The 18,877-nt window shown below is 37.0% G+C and overlaps 4 protein-coding genes across 4 annotated transcripts in view; all 4 read right to left on the bottom strand.

Annotated features, from left to right (window-relative positions):
- The window catches only part of LOC106935874 (uncharacterized), a 15,195-nt gene extending 12,735 nt beyond the window's left edge, over positions 1-2,460 (bottom strand). Inside the window, exons 1-3 of the mRNA XM_015016581.1 lie at positions 1,735-2,460; positions 1,224-1,526; positions 708-992 (exon numbers count right to left, since the gene is read on the bottom strand). Of these exons, the coding sequence (XP_014872067.1) occupies positions 708-992; positions 1,224-1,526; positions 1,735-1,780 (634 nt within the window). The 5' untranslated portion in view covers positions 1,781-2,460. The remainder of the gene's footprint in view (positions 1-707; positions 993-1,223; positions 1,527-1,734) is intronic.
- A 918-nt stretch (positions 2,461-3,378) lies between these two features.
- LOC106935869 (uncharacterized) lies at positions 3,379-9,383 on the bottom strand. Its single transcript, XM_015016574.1, has 7 exons — positions 9,101-9,383; positions 8,127-8,396; positions 6,834-7,136; positions 5,846-6,130; positions 5,664-5,768; positions 5,561-5,589; positions 3,379-3,720 (listed from the first exon to the last, which is right to left on the bottom strand). The coding sequence occupies exons 1-7, from the start codon at positions 9,381-9,383 to the stop codon at positions 3,691-3,693; spliced, it is 1,305 nt and encodes a 434-aa protein (XP_014872060.1). The 3' UTR covers positions 3,379-3,690.
- A 2,931-nt stretch (positions 9,384-12,314) lies between these two features.
- Positions 12,315-15,767, bottom strand: LOC106935875 (uncharacterized). The gene is made up of 6 exons (XM_015016583.1): positions 15,598-15,767; positions 14,830-15,126; positions 13,276-13,557; positions 13,049-13,153; positions 12,946-12,974; positions 12,315-12,597 (listed from the first exon to the last, which is right to left on the bottom strand). The coding sequence occupies exons 1-6, from the start codon at positions 15,641-15,643 to the stop codon at positions 12,523-12,525; spliced, it is 834 nt and encodes a 277-aa protein (XP_014872069.1). The 5' UTR covers positions 15,644-15,767; the 3' UTR covers positions 12,315-12,522.
- A 1,156-nt stretch (positions 15,768-16,923) lies between these two features.
- Positions 16,924-18,877, bottom strand: part of LOC106935870 (uncharacterized) — a 33,950-nt gene continuing 31,996 nt past the window's right edge. The window contains exons 8-9 of the mRNA XM_015016575.1: positions 18,674-18,739; positions 16,924-17,822 (exon numbers count right to left, since the gene is read on the bottom strand). Of these exons, the coding sequence (XP_014872061.1) occupies positions 17,712-17,822; positions 18,674-18,739 (177 nt within the window). The 3' untranslated portion in view covers positions 16,924-17,711. The remainder of the gene's footprint in view (positions 17,823-18,673; positions 18,740-18,877) is intronic.

The raw sequence follows: 18,877 nt of genomic DNA on the forward strand, positions 1-18,877 counted from the left end.
TGATGAAGCTCAGTGCAGTGCGGCGGCAGCAGAACGTTCTCCATCATTTTCAAAGCTCACTGTGTCGTCATCAGCAGCAAAACGAACCTGAGATACAAGCAGAGATTAACTGGATGAAACTGATACAGACACTAAATGAACATCCATCTATTTTCTAACAGCCACTCTACATATAAAAGGTCTATGAATGTATTCATCATGATTGTTTCTCTTACTTTAATGTCTTTCTGAGGCTTTTTTCTTCCTGCAGTGAAAAACAGAATAAAGTGATTAAAGTGTGTAAATTGTCTCCATGGTAGCTGAGTTTCCTCACCTCTGGTTCTGATGATACCAACAGTGAGTCCAACCATCAGGATCAGTCCTGTGATCTTCAGAGTCAACATGATGAAGCTCAGAGGAGACGAGGCGGGGGGGCCTGAGGAGGAGACGGAGCAGCAACCTGATTGGATCATTTTCATCCAATCAGCATCTTCTCTCCAACACGCTGAGACAGACTCATAACATGTTTTTATCTTCACATAGAACAGACAGTAAACTGAGATGTTTCATGTCTGGTTCATATTAGCCTCAGTGGAGGAAGCAGCTGAACGTCTGCAGATCAAGTCAGCTTAAAAACACTAAAGTCGTTCACATCTTGACATCTGCTCAGCTAAAACAGGTAGATGCAGCTGGATTCCTTTAATACTTAAAGACACAAAGTCCCTTACCTCTAGATAAAACTGTGTAGTGAGCTTCTATCTTCATTGTGTTTCCCTCAAAAAACAGGCAGGTGTATCTGTTATTCAGAGGCTTCACAGTCAGAGAGGAAACACACTGGATCTGTTCACTGGTCTTCTGGTCAGAGACATTTTCACCAACTAGTTCAGCTCCAACGTCATTTATCCAGATGAATCTGTTATCTGAACAACGGGTAATAAAATATTTCCACAGAGAACATTGTAGATTTATATTTCCATCCTTTGCTGCATCACCAGTTGGTGGAGATGGAGAGACTGAAATGAAACAAGATGGCAGAATATATATTATATATCAGTAGATATTTTTAATCACTTTTTACTTCATGACTACTATGTTAAAGTATTGTAGTGATTTTAATAAAGTACAAAAACCCAGATTGAGAAGATTCTTCATCCTGCAGGCCATCCCAGGATGCCTGCCTCTCCACACACACTCGGTGTATTTTATATTGAAATTAGCAAAACATGTAACTAAACAACACTTACTGGATAAAATATTCAGATACATTAGGCTGTCTGTGTTTCCTCTCCGGCAGCTATAACGTCCAGCATCCTCAGGAATGATGCTCTTTATGACCAGAGAGCAGTCAGTGTCCAAACTCAGCCTGGCAGCATTAACTGACTGCTGGTTAATTTTTCCATCTGAGACTTTGGACTTAGTCGGACTGTCAAGAATGTCGTTATAAAGCCATATAACACTGCGGCACGATGAAGAAGATGGACCAACACAAGGTAACACAACATCGTCTCCAACTGTGTGATAGACATTAGGTTCATCTCCACTGATACCTTTTAACAGAAAAAGACAAAATCTGAAACTTTTATTCTTACATCAGCTGAAAGCAGTGGAGTCTGATTCATATTTTTTGTACTTTATTTTAATTCTACATGAAACATCCAATTTATATAACTTTCATTTTATAATATAACTGATGTGGCTTTGAAAATGCCTTCTAATGTTATTAATCAACATTCAACATGTAAGTTAAATATTTACCTTCAAGCTGCAGCACAAAGAGCAGAAATATCTCCAGCTTGGCCATTTCCTGTCAGTCCAGCGGCCGCCGGACGCTGTTCAACTCTCTCAGCCTCAAGTGAAGACGATGTAACTTCCTTCTTTTAGTTAGTATGAATAAAGCAACACCCACCACGCATGACGTCATGTGGTTTCCATACCGTTAACTTCTTTTAAACAGGATATGGACCGATTGTTTTGCAGAACAAATTTATGATAATAGACATTAAACACGAACAACCATCTAAAGATGTTATTTTGCTTTTCATCATCCAGTGTAGTAGAAAGTCTGAAAATGTAAATTTGTTGAATCTTCCATTGAAAGAGGAAGTCCAATGAGTTGCAACATCCTGCAGCTCCAAAACCAGCATCCAGTTTATCATCTTATTTATCAGACTAATTTGAATCAGAATAACAATAAAAGTGTAAAAATTGTGTAAAGCGACTCATTAATCTGCACAGATGATCAACATGGGGAGATAATGTTCACTGAAAAAAGAAAACAGAGCTTCAACTTAAAAGAAATTGAGTTAATTTGTTAAATGTAATCAGATTAATTTAGTCAAACTTACTTTATTTGTATTTGGTTAACATGGCAACTTAATAAATGTAACATATCTGCTTGGATAAACTTAATTTTATTCTTTGAAGCAAATTAACTCCATGTTTTTAAGATGGATCACTTGCTCTTTTCTCATTAAATGCACCTCTACATCCATGAGGTTCTTTGCATTGAACATTTATGGTTGAATTGTAGCAAACTGAGGTGCAGCTGGGATTTATAAAAGGAAAATTGTCTTTTGGTGTATAAAATCTGGATTTGTTTAGAAATTTGGAGTTATTTGCCGTGTTTTGTGCATGTGTATGCTAAAACACACGATTTATTTAATATAAATCCAACACAATGTTTTAGAAATGAGCTCTGGTGTCTCACAGTCAGAGGAGTGGAATAGAATAGAGCAATAGTTGCATGTAAATATAGATCTTCGACAAAATGGAGAAAAATGACTCAGTGGAAAATTTATGTTGAAATTACTCAACCTTTTGACCTTTCTCTAGAAAAAATGGCAACAAGATACAGAAAGTTATATAAACTGTCAAAGAAGAAAAATTCTCACAATTATTTTTAGATTTTTTTTCATATCAAGCATTGTTTTGTTTTTACATTGGGAGCTGAATTTTCACAAAATTAGATGATGCCTTTTGGGTTTTTGTTGTTGTTTCTTTAAAAGAGCCAGTTCTGTCATTTCCTTTTTGTTACTGGTTTAATTAAAGCAGCAACCGTTCTTCCCCCTGTTTGCTACTTTCAGCTCTGCTCTCAACAAACCAGTCCATCTTCCACATTGAAGGAGTTTTTATTTTTGTGTTTCAAAGCAGACAGAAGTCGCATGTGGGGAAACCCAAGGTCCAATCCGAGGACCCCTCTTATATATGCTCCCAATAGCTCAGGATAGAGCAGGAGATAAGATTAACAATCGATTGCCAGCTCTACATAATGTCACCAGGTGACCTTTGAACCCATCCAAGCACTGAATAGATAAATGTGTGGATGTGCCACAATTTTCTCCAACTGAACGGAAGCAAAACTGAAGTGAATTGATTAATATTAAAGATTCAATACAAAGCAGCTAAATGCTAATATATCTGGATTTAATACAGGGCGTCTTCATCGCCAGTAACATGAATATATCTGTTATACATTCATACAACCAACAACAATCAGTTTTAACAGGTTTCCTGACCTGAGAGATTACAGGTTGGTTCATCTGCCTCAGTTTCTTCTGTCCAAAACAACAACAAAAAAGAAAACCCTAGATATATTAGCTTTGTGACATTTAAAAAGTAATGCAGCATTAAAAACTTAAAATAGTCAAAATATGTAAAGCCTGATGTGACGAAGTTCAGTGACTGACAGGAGAAGAACAGACTCCAATGTTTTCAGAGAGCCGCCTCTGCAGCAAAACGAACCTGAGATAAAAGGAAATCATTAAATAAAAACAGAAATAATAATCTGGCATTTTAACTGAACAAACGAAACATTTTAATTTATTTCCAGACACAAGAAAGTATTTTTGGTTCAATAAAGTCTGGAAATGTTTGACCCAAATACACAAAGTAACTATTTTTACTGTGATAAAACACTTTTCAAAAATAAAAACCTTAAAGGAATAAATCTTAAGCTGTCATAAACCACAATTATCAAAAATAAATAACTTGCTATGGCAACAAGTAAAAAAAAAAGAAAATTACATTGAATTAAATTTTCCCAGCTGCCATTTTGTTTTTCTAAGCATTAAAAGCAGGGCCGGCTCAAGGCATATCATACTAAGGAGGGCCCCGGGGCCACCAAGGGGCCCTCTCAGTGGAGCTGATTTTTTTAATTTTTTTTAGTAATTTCTGTCATATCAAAAACACAATTTCACTATGCAGTGTTTTGTTTTTACAATAATATATATTTTATAATGTATGTAGAAATTATTTTACTGATAAAAAGAAAAAAACAATAATTGCTCTTGGGGGCCCCCTGGTGGCCGCGGTAGGTACTGCACGCTTCGCCGGTAAAATATGAACTGCAATGAGCATCCAAACGTCCAAAGCTCTGGTCAGAAGTTAAATTAGCAAAACAATGTCTCAAAAAAGGACTTATCCTTCAGGGAGGGAGAAAAGAAAGAGGAAGAATAGAAAAAGCCAAGATGAAGGTTTGTTTTAATGAGCCTTGGTGATGTAATGTAAAGATTAGTAAAGCTGCTAGTAGAAAATTAGCTTGATAGCGACCTGGAGGCCAAACATTTATGCTAGCGTCTTTGTGTGAAACTGAGTTTAAACTCTAGATTAATTTATTCTGATGGTGGCTCTGTATATTTCTGAGGTATTTATTTTTGGCTTCAAAATGCCGAGTTTGATAACGTTTGATAACAATAACTAAAACTTCTCAATGTTTGACATTATCTAGCAAAATGTTTTTACGTCAGGCTACATGGCTGCTACATGGATGAGCTGCTCTATGCTGTAGTTGGGATTTGTTGTTTGCTGTTGAGTATAATAATCATTTTGTGGCTAAAACATTCTAGGTTATGTGAAACTTCTGTTAAAATCATTTGAAGGCTCAGAATCAGTCCAGTACCGGTACCGGTCCACATTCTCAGGGGAGAAAAACTCACCTGGTATAAATTACATTTTTAGCTATTGGAGTAACGCTTAAGAGAAATTTATTTAATCAAAGAATGTCATGAATATGTGTGTAGGGCTGCACCGATTGCAGTTTTCTGGCCGATCCCTGGTTACCGATCTTTAAAAAGCTGAGCTGCTGATTTTGATTTTGGCTGATATAAAATTTATTTGTCTGAAATGTTGCTAAATGTAGCAAGAAAGTCACTGAGTTGCAGCAGTGGGTGAATATTGTTAACTGTAAACATGCAGACCTAACCTGGTTGGTCTGTCAGTCAAACCTCTCACTGCAGAGCAGAAGAGGACAGAGGCTGATTTATAAACCTTTGGTGATGAAGATCAGAGGATAAGATGGGCTTCATGTGTAAGTATCGGCCAATCATGATCCCACAAAATTAAGGAAATCGGCGCCCAGAAATCAACTGGTCGATTAATCAGTTGGCCAATAAATGTGTCCTATTATATATGTATATAATGTAAACAGCCAGAAATCCAATAGTTTATAGCAGGAGTGTTAATGATCTAATGATCGGACTGCTGATTGCAGCCGGTCCACAGTGTTAGCAGAACTAGACGGCCCCAAAACCACATTTCTTTAATCAGGCAGGCCTGATTAAAAGTATTTGGTGTTTTTACTCACATTGATGTCCTTCGGTGGCTTCTTGCTTCCTGGAAGAGGGCAGATATCATTTTGATTTCATATTTTCTGATGCATGTTGTTATGAGTCTGTAAAGTTTTTCACCTCTGGTTCTGATGTAAACAACAACAACAGCACAGATCATCAGGATCAGTCCTGCGACGCGCAGAATCAGCAGGATGGAGCTCAGAACGGGCCAGTCTGTGGAATCTGAACATCATGTTTTAATGTCGCTTCATCTGGGTTTCTGACACGAATTTAAATAAATCATGTCTTCTAGTATTTACCTGAGAAGACAGGCGTGTAGTGAACCTCCATCTTGACCTGGTCTTGCCGGACAAACCGACAGCTGTACCTCCTGTAGTTTCCCATCAGACGGTTCACAGTGAGGACAGAAACGCAGCCTGTGTCTCCCTCCAAGCCGACCTTTTTCTCCTGCAGCACATTCCCGGTTTCATTCAGCCAGACGATGCTGCCCTCTGGGCATGAGCTGAGGTCGATGCACATCAGAGAGCAGCTTAAATCCACGATTTGATAATTTTTACACTCAGCATCTGGTGGAGATGGAGAGACTGAAACAAGGAGAGGAAAACAAACATTTATCTCATTTTCCTGCTGAATTTTTGCTTCAACACGTGATTTTTTTTACTCTTCAATGACAAATGGCTCACAAGGTTTAGTGCTGAGACTAAAAGGAAAAGGACTGGTGTGACTTTTCTTCACATTAAAATAATGTTTAAAACATAAAAAAATCTTAGAGTTGTTATTTTTCTTTTGACTGCAGTAGAAACTAAATTCTAATAATTACACTATTAAACTGCCAAAAAGTCTCAGTGTGTTAGCAGAAGTAAAAAGTAAAGCTGCTCTGGATCAATACTGAAACTCAATATAAAAAAGGAAACATTAAGCCCTCTAGAAACGTTGCAGGTATTAAATGTGGCAGTAGAGTTAAGATTAAGATGGATCTATGGGTGTATTAAACATGTTCATGACAGGTTTGGCATTTACGTAAACTTTTTCTGAAGCAAAACTTCTAAATGCTCATAAATGCATTGATTGAAGTATTTGCTTGACTTCACTGATTATTTTTAGACCAACGTTAACCTTTTTTTGTTTCACTCTTTGAACCTTCAGAGTGACGATCTGGTGAGCATCGTTTTGCTAAACAGAACTTCCTGTAAAAACTGATATAATGTTCATCTGAGCTGTAAATAAGAATGTTTTGCTGCTAAGTTCAGTCAATTAAGAAGCAGAAAAACAAGTTAAAATACTCACTGGATAAAACACACAGCACAGTATTCATAACGTCAATGTGGTTCTGGAACCAACATCTGTAGTGACCAGCATCTGAGGTCGTGACCTTTCTGAGGACAACAGACCCTTCCCTGCTCACGCTCAGCCGTCCAGACGGAGACGACGCCTCCATCACTGTCCCGTTCTCCACCAGAGACAGAGGATTTCTGCCGCGGCTCCAGTTAACCCCGACATGCGGGTCGGGCTGAAAGAGCGGACAAGACAGGACAACGTCTTCCCCACGTCCATGAAAGGACACATCATCCACTTTAAAACCGACGTTGTCTGCAAAAAAACAAAAAAAAAAACAAACATGATTATTCACATCCTAATATTTGTAGAGACAGGAGAGAGTTTGCTTCATATAAACTTTATTTTGCCAATTCTCTCAAACTGCAGTCTTCTTCTTCTGTGGTAAGATTATCAACTATATTAATATGGAGACTGTGGAGGAGACAACATATCAACAGGATAAGATTGCAAAGACAATAATGTATAAGTGTAAAAACATATAAAATTATAAGGCTTTAGATATAGTTTATTGTTCATTTAAACTTCTCTACACATGCTACTGTGAGGAAGTATATTATAGTTAATATAGTTCTTTTACAAAAACGAGTGATGCATGTCATCAATAAGGCTGGTTACCATGGTTACTAACATACAAATCCAGTTTTTTAAATCAGCTGCAATGAAATGTTGATTTTAAAATATTGCAAATAATGTTTAGAAGAAAAATAAGCTTACTACCTGCTGAGGTATTAATATTTTTTACTTTAAATGGATGAAAACATGATTGGCATGTTTACAAAACAAGCTAAAAAAAGCTCAAAATGTCTGCTGTCAACTAAATTGTGGAATGATGCAAATGTGACTTATGAGTGTGCAGATCATTATGGATTTCCAAAAAAATTATTACAAAAATATTATAAAATAGGACTATGAGTTTAAATAACTTCTAATGCTTTTTTAGTATATCTATGGAGAGGCAGTTTAGTTTAAATTGATGAGTAGCACACAAAGAAACTTATGCTTCGGTCAAACTCTAAGTCTTTTGAAATGTTGATAAATTATTTAATGAGTAAATAAATAAACAAATAAAGAAATCAAATCAACGCTGAAAATCAGACATCCTGTTTTTTGTCCCATTTTCAGACGTTTGTGACATCAAATCTAAATAAATCCAATCTTCACTCATTTTGCAAATGAAAGCTTTGGTTGATGTTTCCAGCAGTGCAGTTCATACATGGAAAATGATGAATATGTGTCACTAACCTGAGAAGACAGAGGTGTAGTGAACCTCTGCTTTGACATCGTTTTTCTGAACAAACTGGCAGGTGTATCTTCTGTAGTTTCCCATCGGACATTTCACAGTGAGGACTGAAACCTTTCCTTTCAGCCCGACTCTGTTTGCCTGCAGGACATTTCCAGTTTCATTCAGCCAGACAATTCTGTCCCCTAGAGACGAGAAGCTGTCGGTGCTTAGAGAGCAGCTTAAATCCACGATTTGATCCTCTTTACACTCATCTGGTGGGGATGGAGAGACTGAAACAAGGAGAGAAAAACAAACTTTGGTCTTATGTCCCTGCTGAGCTTCTGTTTTAATGTTTGTGATATAAAACTGTTCACATAATGACAAAAAGCTCCTGAATCTGAGCATTGAGTCTCATCAGAAGTAAAACTCAGTTTATAGCATTATTCATTTTACTCCACAGAATGAAACTCCTGCCTGACCAAAATAAGAAGAGGACTAAACCGAATCTGCATAATGCAGCCAGGAGGAGGAAATGAAAGTGAAGCAACCCTCATACTGACCATGCATGTAGCGACAGTGGAGAGGAAAACTCTCCTCTAACAGGAAGAAACGTCCAGCAGAACCAGAACCTGGCTCAGTACAAACGGCAATCTGCCAAGACTGACTGGATGTTTAAGAAGATGCCTGCCTCAAAAAAGATTTTGTTGCTGCATAAGTTTTAAGGCAGCCACTAAACTCCATAAATATCTGGAACTGAGACGTCAGAAACTGTGTTTTCAATATGTTATCTTTGCCACATTTTATTTTTATAGACTATTAATGGCTAGCAATGCTTCAGAATGTGACGGGACAAACTGGTGGTGTGTGTATCTAATGGAGGTATGACTATGAGTTTGACCCGACTGTGGGAATCTGCAGCATGAAACAGGAGATAAAGATCTGTTCTAAAAGCTCAGAAGCAGAATGATTGAGGTTTAGGTGGTTGAATACTCACTGGACAAAACACTCAGCCGGAAATCTCTAACGTAAAGGATGTTCTTAAAGGAACACCGGTAGTTTCCAGCATCTGAAGGCCTGACTCTCTTAATGTTCAGATATCCTTCATGGTTCACGCTCAGCCTTCCAGCTCGGGACGCGGCCTCCACCAGTGACCCGTCCTCCACCAGGGTGACTTCACCGAAGCTCCAGTCAACCCTGACAGGTGGGTCAGATTGAAAAGTGGAACACGGCAAAGCCACATCTTCCCCACGTCCACAGAAGAAATGCCCAAACGCCATAGCACTGATGCTCGCTGCAACAAAAATAAATAAAAGATGTACATTAAAATAAGTTTGACAATATTTGTAGAGACAGGAGAGAATATGGCTAAGAAATCAACATTATTGAAAATTAAAATCTTTTGCTGGTTTCTTCATAAAAAAAGTTCGCCAGAACCAGTTTCCTTCAAATAAACAGATTGTTGAACTTGATAAACTTCCAAATTTTAACATTTGAAGTCTGAATTGAATGAAGACATCTAAAATTATAATCAAACACTTGGAGTAAAATATGTTTACCTTCAAACTGAAGAACAAAGAGGAAAAGAAATCCCAGAGCTGCCATCTTACAGCTGCTGATCGCTGGGCAGCGTCTCTGTGATCTGAAGACGTTTCTCTTATTTCCTGTTTGTGACCGACTGACTGATGAGTTCAGCCAACCCCCACAACTCATCTTCATCAGTATTTATTTGATTGTCATGGTGATTTTTGGCTGAACCACAAACAAATTACTTTTTTCCCTCCTTTACGTCTTTTCCCCATTCCTTTTGGAGGAACACTTCATTTGGCACCAAGATTTGTTTTTTACTTTTTCCAAAGTACTCTCACATATCATAACCAATAAACCAACTAACTGTACAATAATCTATCCTAAAAGTCCAAAAACATATGGTGTAGGATAACATTGTGCATAATATGTGCTGTAAAAATATTTAACTGTTTGCTTTTTGGGTTAAGCAGCATCAGTTCCAGTGAAACTAAAGAGGATCCAGCTTAAAGAAAAAGTGAGACTGCAATCAGCTTCCTGTTTCCTGTCACGTTCTCAGAACTCTGACACTAATCACTGATCAACGTTTCAATATTTAAAAAAAGTGTAAAGACAAAATCGTCAAGTATATTCAGCTTTAATCCAGACTGTTTAACATCAAGTCCACCACAGATGATTTTTATTCAGTGCTAGAAAAAACTTTTCTTTAGTTTCCAGATAGATTTGCTCTCATACAGGAAATGATCAAAATATTAACTGCTCCTTTATGTGCTGCTTTCTGACTGAAAACAAACAAGTTATCCAACAGAAGTGCTTTATATTTCATCAAGTCAATTTATCAGCTGGTTTATTTTTAAAAAACTCAACTTTAAACAAACTATATTTGCATTTTAATCATGTTTAAAAGTTTGAGTTCGTGTCTTTTTCCTTCCTGTCAAAATTAATCTGATGAGTTTTAGATGTTTTCTGATAACTTGATGGAAAGCTGGTTGTCAAACTCACTTTCATTTTGGGTCACATCAAGATCAAGGATGTGTTTATGGGCCGTTTGAGGCGGGACGTTTATAAAACTATTAAAATGCTGTTAAAATATTAATAAATAGCCGTTCCTGCACAAGTTATTTCACAAGCTACATAACAGAGGGGTTCCTGGATCTATTGTCAGGATTTTATCTTTTTGGTACAAGCATCAGCTGATGTATGTAAGATGGGGTAATTGTGTGTCAGCCCCTTTTAAAATAAGTAATGGGGTTAGACAGGGTAGTGTCTTGTCTCCTCTTCTGTTTAATGTATATATGGATGATTTATCAAATTGGTTGCAACAATGTGGGACAGGCTGTGTTGTTGGTGGGACTATAATTAACCATCTTATGTATGCCGATGATTTAGTTATTTTCAGTCCTGCTGGTCTTCAACAACTACTGAGGACCTGCTCAAACTACGGTCAGGAGTATGACATTCAGTACAATGCACTGAAGAGTAATATTATGATTGCAAGGACCAAGGAGGATCAGAAGTTGGTACTTCCAGATTTCTTCTTATCGGGTGTTGTTCTTAGAGTTTGTACTGCTGTGAAATATCTGGGTCACTATATAACTGATGATTTAACCGATGACATGGACATCAATAGATAACGGCGTTTAGTGTATGCACAAGCTAACATGCTGTTACGTAAGTTTCGGATGTGTTCTGTCCCAGTCAAAGTGGCTCTCTTTAAGGCATTCTGTACCCCACTGTATACTACTCACCTCTGGAGGAAAGTACTCTACAGAAGCTTAAGGTAGCCTACAATGACGGAATGAGGCTGCTGCTAAGGATGCCGAGATGGACCAGTGCTAGTCAGACATTTATCGGTGTCGGGGTCTCCACTTTTCATGCTGTGTTGCGACATCTTATGTACAGGTTCATGGCGAGGCTATGTGTCTCCACAAACAACATTATCTTGTCACTAATAGACATCTCACGAAGTTCAGTCAGGTGTAAGTCCAAAATGTGGACTCACTGGCGATGTAGCCTTATGGCAATTCAGTGACTTGGTTATGTGATTACTGTATTTATAATTTTCTTTTTATTATTGTATATTTGCTTTTTTGTTTTTTTGTTTTTTATCTTTTACTCTATGGACCTATTTTTGCGTCTTTAAATAAAGTTGATTGATTGATTGATATATACATACAATATTAACTTAAAGATTCTTTTTCTACAGGTTTAAGGGCCACATGAAATCTTGTGGCGGGCCATATGTGGCCCACGGGCCTCGAGTTTGATGCATGCCATGCAGAGGAAAGTCAGTATTTCAAGAATAATTAGTAATGACTAATAGAAAAAAATATTAAAAATCTTTTTTGGTGCCACTTTAAGACTTTTTACAATAAGACATAATTAAAAATAGTAAATGCATAACTAAGCTATGAAATATTTGTAAGCCATTAATAAGCAGGTATTTAAAGATATTGGAAGTTTATTAGTTGTATCATACATGCATACAGTAAATTAAAGTTGTTTTTTTACATGAAAACAAGACAACAGAGATAGGACACGTTAAAAAGCATCACATTAAACAAAGAAGTGTTAAAAATGTAAGAAGGAAAAAACACAATGACATGATAAATAAAATAAACCTTTCACTTTCATGCACAAGCTCCAGTACACAGAAACGTTTTCAGAGTTTTTTACTGCTAATGTAGATCAACATTCACTTTATTCTTCCTCTACTTCCTGTCCTGCAGTTTCCCCACAACATTTAGACTGAAACAAACATTTTTACTCAGGACTTCTGTCTCTTCACCTGATCCTCCTATGATTTATTAGCTTTGTAACATTTAAATAGTAATACAGCAATAAAAACTTAAAATAGTCAAAGCTGATATGTAAAGCTTGTTGTGGTGAAGTTCAGTGACTGACAGTAGAAGAACAGACTCCAATATTTTCATAGCTCAGAGAGCCGTCTCTGCAGACAAAATGAACCTGAGATAAAAGAAAGAAATCTCACTGAATAAAAACAGAAATAATGTTTTGGCATTTTAAAAGACACATTTTTAATTTATTCACAGGGTATTATTATTATTTTTGGTTCAAAGAGATCTAGAAATGTTTGACCCAAATATGCACAGTAAGTGGTACCGACTAGATTATAACCACTGAACCAGTTATTGATCTTATTAAGAAATTATTAGGAAATTATTTGTATTTCCTGCAAAAAAAGCTCAGAGGAATAAATATTAAGTTGTCAGACCACAGCTGTCAAAATAAATAAGTTTCCATGGCAACAAGGTGAAAAAAAAAGATCAAGTCAAAAGTCTTTTTTTTACTCACATTGATGTCCTTCGGTGGCTTCTTGCTTCCTGGAAGAGGGCAGATATCATTTTGATTTCATATTTTCTGATGCATGTTGTAATGAGTCTGTAAAGTTTTTCACCTCTGGTTCTGATGTAAACAACAACAACAACACAGATCATCAGGATCAGTCCTGCGACGCGCAGAATCAGCAGGACGGAGCTCAGAACGGGCCAGTCTGTGGAATCTGAACAACATGTTTTAATGTCGCTTCTTCTGGGTTTCTGACACGAATTCAAACTAATCTGACACATTTTAAATATTGACATACGCAGCATTTCTTACAAATGAAGAACAACGATCATTTACCTGAGAAGACAGGCGTGTAGTGAAGCTCTGCTTTGACCCGGTCTTTCTGAACAAACCGACAGCCGTATCTGCGGTAGTTTCCCATCAGACGGTTCACAGTGAGAACTGAACTGCAGCCTGCATCCAAGTTCTGACCATCTTTCTTTTCTTGTAACACATGTCCAGTTTCATTCAGCCAGACAAAGCTGCCCTCTCGACATGAGAAGGCGTTGCAAATCAGAGAGCAGTTTAAATCCATAATTTTGTTCTTTTTACACTCAGAATCTGGTGGAGATGGAGAGACTGAAACAAGGAGAGAGAAACATTTTAAGACTCTTTGAATGGCTGGATAGTAATTAGTTACATTTATTCAGTTACATGGACTTGACAACATTTTAGAAAAAAAGGTTTTGCAAGTAGTTTTACCTTTTATTGTCACTTGACTACTAATTCTATGAAGTATCTCCACTTTTGAGCTAAATTTCTGGAAACTCTTACTGCTTTGAGTCACCAGACGCAAAACTAAAGTTTGAGACAGAGTGAGACCTCTTGTTTGTACACAAGCTTTGTTGTTGAAACATTGTAGTGCATAAATGAGGCTGCCTGCATAAACTGAGCCGTCTCTCCATAAAGCAAAGTGGAGGATAAAACAGCAGTGTGGGGAACCTGAAGCAGGAAGTTCCTCAGGTTCTGCACCGTGGATGAAAGGTGTGCAAACACAAACCTTTACTGACCGGCACAAACTTAGTCGAGGTGATTGACACCAAATTGATTTATTTTCAAATGTGTGTGGGGATGGGGAGGAGTTGACCTCTGATGACCCTTGGAGAACATTTTTATGAATATCTTTGAAATAATAGCTGCACAAACCAGCGTAAACCTAGTCGAGTTCACCGGGCGCCAGTTAGTACAACTTTCATTTAAAAGTCATAATATCTTGAAAGCCAGATCAGAACAAACAAAAAAATGTTGCTGCATAAATGTAGTCAAGTTGACCAACACTAACTTTGTGTAACTTGAAGAAGGTGGGAGAACTGGTTGACCTTTCATGACCTCAGGAAACATTTCCTAATGTCTTAAAAAAAAAAAACAATATAAAAGAAAGTTTTTGCTGCACAAATGTAGCACAATGTTTGATTTCATAAAGTGGGGAGACTGGTTGGTCTTTTGACCTTTAACCTTTTAATATCTTCAAAGCCAAAGCAGCACAAACAAAATATTTTGCTGCATAAACCAGCATAAATGTAGTCGAGTTGACCGACAGACATTTTCAGAAGGTGAGGCGCCAACGTCACTCAGGTTTTCCTTTGATTTCTGTCCTGTTAGTACAAACAGGCGACCTTATCGCCACAAACATTTAAAGATGATCTTTGACTCACTCAAGGTGGCAGAAAGCTCAAGAATCAAACTCATTCTTGTTAATCCTCATTGTATCTTTTACCTATCGGCTTTTATATGGGTTTATTTATGGTTCAGAATATGATGGGATAAAATGGCGGAGTGGGTTCATATGAAATGGAGTTATGGATTTACAGGAGTGACTAATGATTGAAGTGCAGGTGATCAAATACTCACTGGACAAAAGACACAGCACATTGTCCAAAACGTTGATGGAGTTTGGAAACTGACATGTGTAGACTCCAGCATCTGAAGCCGTAACTTTCTTGATGATCAGAGATCCGTAAATGTTCACGCTCAGCCTTCCTCCTCGAGACGAAGCATCCATCATCGTCCCGTTCGACACAAGAGTTTCTCCATCATGATGCCATTTAACCCCAACATGTGGGTCAGATTGAGGAAGTCGACACAACAAAACTACGTCTTCCCCAAGTGGATGGTAGATCTCCGCTCTAGATATACCACAGACACTTGCTGTAAAAAAAATAAAAGTTTTAAAGGACTATTCAGACTAATATTTGCAGATGCTTAATCAGAAATATGAAATGGGAGCTGATGGGAAGTCTCGCTGTTTCAGCTCTCAAATAGCTGTTTTAAGAGAATCACTCAGCAGCTTAACAGCTCGAGGTCATTTGTTTCCCTCTGACGTTTTGAAAGTGTTTATTTAAAATTATACTTTCAGTGCTCATTTTACTGTAACCCTGCAGTGCATGTTTGTTGTTAATCCTGCATGTTTTCATGTTTTCTGTTAGAAATTCTGCTCTCATCTTTGCAAAGTCCAGAATTATTGCAATACAGTTGAAAGCAGCTTCTGTTATGGGTTTTGTTTGTGTTCGCTCTTTGTCAGTAGTGACCATTAAACACAATAACTTGTTTTTAAACTCCAATGCATGTCAAACTATTTCCATAAACTACAACTTAAAGTAATAATAAAAAGCCATTTACCTTCAAACTGAAGCACAAAAATGAACAGAGCTCCAAGGAGAGACATTGTTCGTCTGACTTCCTCTCACAAGCCTCCCTTTTAAAGCCACATAAAAGTAGAAGTGCATCTATTTCCTCTTTGTGGTCGAGTTTCTGTGGAAAAGATCAAAACAAACAGCAGAATTCAAAATGTTTACCTGCTGGTAGAAAACGATGATGAACTCAGACCACAAAGGGAAGCTGTTCAGAGATGGGATGAAAAATGGAAACACAAACCTGCAGACAGATTAAGATGTTACGAAATTATCTGTTGACTGAAAAACAATGACTCATCATTTTTTCCATGTGACCTCAGTTTGATATTTTTGATGCTCAGAAATCAGCTGTTTTTGTTATTGTCCTGATGTTTTTAGTTTTCATTCAGTGCATGATGGCTACCACAGAAAAGTGCTACAGAATTTAAAAATAATAACTACTTTTTGTTCTTACAGATCTGAAGTCTTTCTGATATGAATCTGTTTAACTTTAAACACAAACCTGCTGTTGGATTTGCAACATCAGCAAAATGAGGAACCAGATAAAAAACACATTTAGATACAAACAAAAAATATTCTGGAGAATAAAATACACATTTACATCGTCCTACAGTAACATAGTAAATATGTGTAGTGAGTAAACAACTTTCACACACAGATGTCCTTTAATGTAGCGAATAAACCAGAGAACCACAACCAAATATCAGTGGTTCCATGATATTTTTCTACACATCAGCAAACCATTCATTTCTGTTTTGAAATTATGTTAGAAAGATAAAACTACACGATAGTAAAGTCTGACATGTTTGAATCTTAACACGTCATCAAAGCCACACAGCTGACGTCAGTCTGATCAGAAAGGCGTTTCCGTTCAAATGATGCGTTCAAAACTGCAGGACATCAGAGTGCAGGCAGCTTCACCACTGCCTCAGTCAAAACCTCCAAACAATGAAAAAATACTGGAGGAATAAAACTGTTACTCTTAATACAGAATTACAATTATACGTTTGTAAATATCTACTTATTTAACATGAATATGAAACGATTTACTGACAAAGAATGTGTAGCTGATATATTTTAGTTTTACCACTAGGGGGCAGCAAAATGATAATTTGATACGACAAGAAACCTGCTGTGCTAAAATGTTCTGCTGTTCGTTAATGGCTGAAGTGGACAAAGTCAGGTTTACAATGTTTATAGTTACTGTTACATAGAAATGCACCATAATGGCTCTAATCACAAAAAAGAAAAGGAGTTTACAGAGTCAATGAGACTTTCAGCAAGATTAAAATCAAGGAGTTGTAAAGCAAAATGTAACTAAAAAATGTTTTATTTTCAGTTTTCATACATAATAGCATTTTCAAAATAGGTTTTACATTATTGCTCAAAACAATACAGAAAAATAAGTGAATATCTGGTTTAAAAATGAGCTTTTAGCTGCTTATAAAAATGAACAACAGTTCAGAGGGAGACAGACAGTCTGACTGTCTCATTTCCACACTGATCTCTGATCAGAACCAGGATCATTAAACTGGACTCTGAAAGGGATGAGAAGTTAGAGCAGCTGAAACATGGAAACTTAGAGGGTTCAAAACAATCTGCTGTATAAACTCAGGAGAGCTAAATAATAAAAAGCATTTTAGATAAATCCAGAAAGATGTGAAAATGAGCAGAACAGAAAATAAAACTTCGGTTTGTTCAAAACCTTAAAGCATAAACTGGCTAAAAGTCTCCAGATGAGTTTTTTGCATTTTGAAAGTTGTATCTTACAGAATAAAGGTGGATTTAATCCAACACCAAATCAACATTTCCTTTGAATATTTGCACTTCTGCTTGTGGGTCTTCATGCATCAGTTACTACATATTCATGCTGCTTCTCTTTAGTTCAGGATTTACAGTCCACATATTTTACAAACATAACAAAACTTTACCATATAACTCAGTCACGGTACATTTCTGCAAAGAAATCTTTATGATCACTTAAAAACAACAGAAAACGTCCAAAGCATGATGTAAATAAATCTTTGGTATTGCTGAAACCTAAACCCAGCAGCCCACTTCCTGTAAGGCGGTTTATTAAACGTCTCACTTCCTGTTTCCTCATTTTGGCTCAGTGAGGCAGCTGTAGACGTCGCTGGGGTCGATGTCCGCCTTCGTCTGTTTTTTAGTCCTCACAGCAGAATAAGTCACAGTTTCATCATCCGGTTGGACCTGCAGCACAAAAACCACAAACCGTTTCAATTCCATATGAAAGACTTTTCACTTGTAGATATTTGGTTGTTAAAACTCAACATGACACATTAAAATACTCTCACTCTTTTTATTCTCTTTAAAAGATTTATTTAGTTATGTAGTGTATTTTTATTTCAGTTGTTTGTTCTCACAGTAAGGACTTTGTTTTTATTTTCAGTTTCTTTCATCTTTTGTCCAGCGTCCATGTTACTATTACTGTGGGAAAACAGATTTCCTCCCAACAAAGTTACTTAGTTGGCGTCTCAAATCGTTCAAAGAAACTACAGGGAACCAGTCAGACGAGGTTAACGTCATTGGACATAAACATGGATTGTTTTCATTTACTCTGGGCCGACAGAACCAGGAAGAGCGGAGAGGAATGATAGATGGTGTAATCCTGTGAACCATTTAACGTGAAGTTGGAATTAGAACCTGGCACCAAGTAACCGTTCTGCAAAGCACCTCTTACAAACATCGCTTAAAGTTTTTCCATAAGCAAAACTCAACTTAAATGTTTCCAGTTTAGAGTTACAGGAGCTTCATGTAGCATTAATTTTAGTCTCATTTGTACAAGTGTGTCTAAATGTGTTTTCACCAGTTTATTACTGCTGATGCAAGGAGCGGCCATATTGAAACACTCCTTATATTTCGATATGCAAAGATTGAAACTTTGTCACAGATAAACTGTAATTATACTATAATACATTTAACAGATGAATTCAGTCAGTTTCTACCTGCAGGTTGGATTTGTTTCATTCATTGGTTTTAGGAAATCAAACAAATTTAAAATGGGACAATTATAAGATTGCAAAGCTCCCTGGGTCTCTTACTTTTATCTTCTCAGAGGGTTTGGAGTGGCTAACAGTAGCATAGGTCAGGTTGGCCTGCAGCTCATCCTGAGAACAAACAGTTTATATTTAGTTACAGTAGAAACATCTGCACAGAAACTTTTCTGTCTTATTCTGTCCTGTTAGGTTTGTCCTTTTCATTCATTTCATTTACCCAGGAAGAGACAACATGTCCAACATACACAC

This window comes from Poecilia latipinna, unplaced genomic scaffold (assembly GCF_001443285.1).
Source record: "Poecilia latipinna isolate Pla-1442-1.1 unplaced genomic scaffold, P_latipinna-1.0 Scaffold2038, whole genome shotgun sequence".
NCBI classification, from domain to species: Eukaryota; Metazoa; Chordata; class Actinopteri; order Cyprinodontiformes; family Poeciliidae; genus Poecilia; species Poecilia latipinna.

Excerpts from the sequence above, each read along its gene's own strand:
- LOC106935875 (XM_015016583.1), bottom strand. The coding sequence starts at position 15,643 with ATGTCTCTCCTTGGAGCTCTGTTCATTTTTGTGCTTCAGTTTGAAG. Across the intron at positions 15,127-15,597 it reads TTTTGTGCTTCAGTTTGAAG|CAAGTGTCTGTGGTATATCT; the intron begins GTAAATGGCTTT and ends TTTTTTTTACAG. Across the intron at positions 12,975-13,048 it reads TGTTTACATCAGAACCAGAG|GAAGCAAGAAGCCACCGAAG; the intron begins GTGAAAAACTTT and ends GCCCTCTTCCAG.
- LOC106935869 (XM_015016574.1), bottom strand. The coding sequence starts at position 9,383 with ATGGCGTTTGGGCATTTCTTCTGTGGACGTGGGGAAGATGTGGCTTTG. Across the intron at positions 8,397-9,100 it reads CCGGCTGAGTGTTTTGTCCA|TCTCTCCATCCCCACCAGAT; the intron begins GTGAGTATTCAA and ends TCCTTGTTTCAG. Across the intron at positions 7,137-8,126 it reads CTACACCTCTGTCTTCTCAG|ACAACGTCGGTTTTAAAGTG; the intron begins GTTAGTGACACA and ends GTTTTTTTGCAG.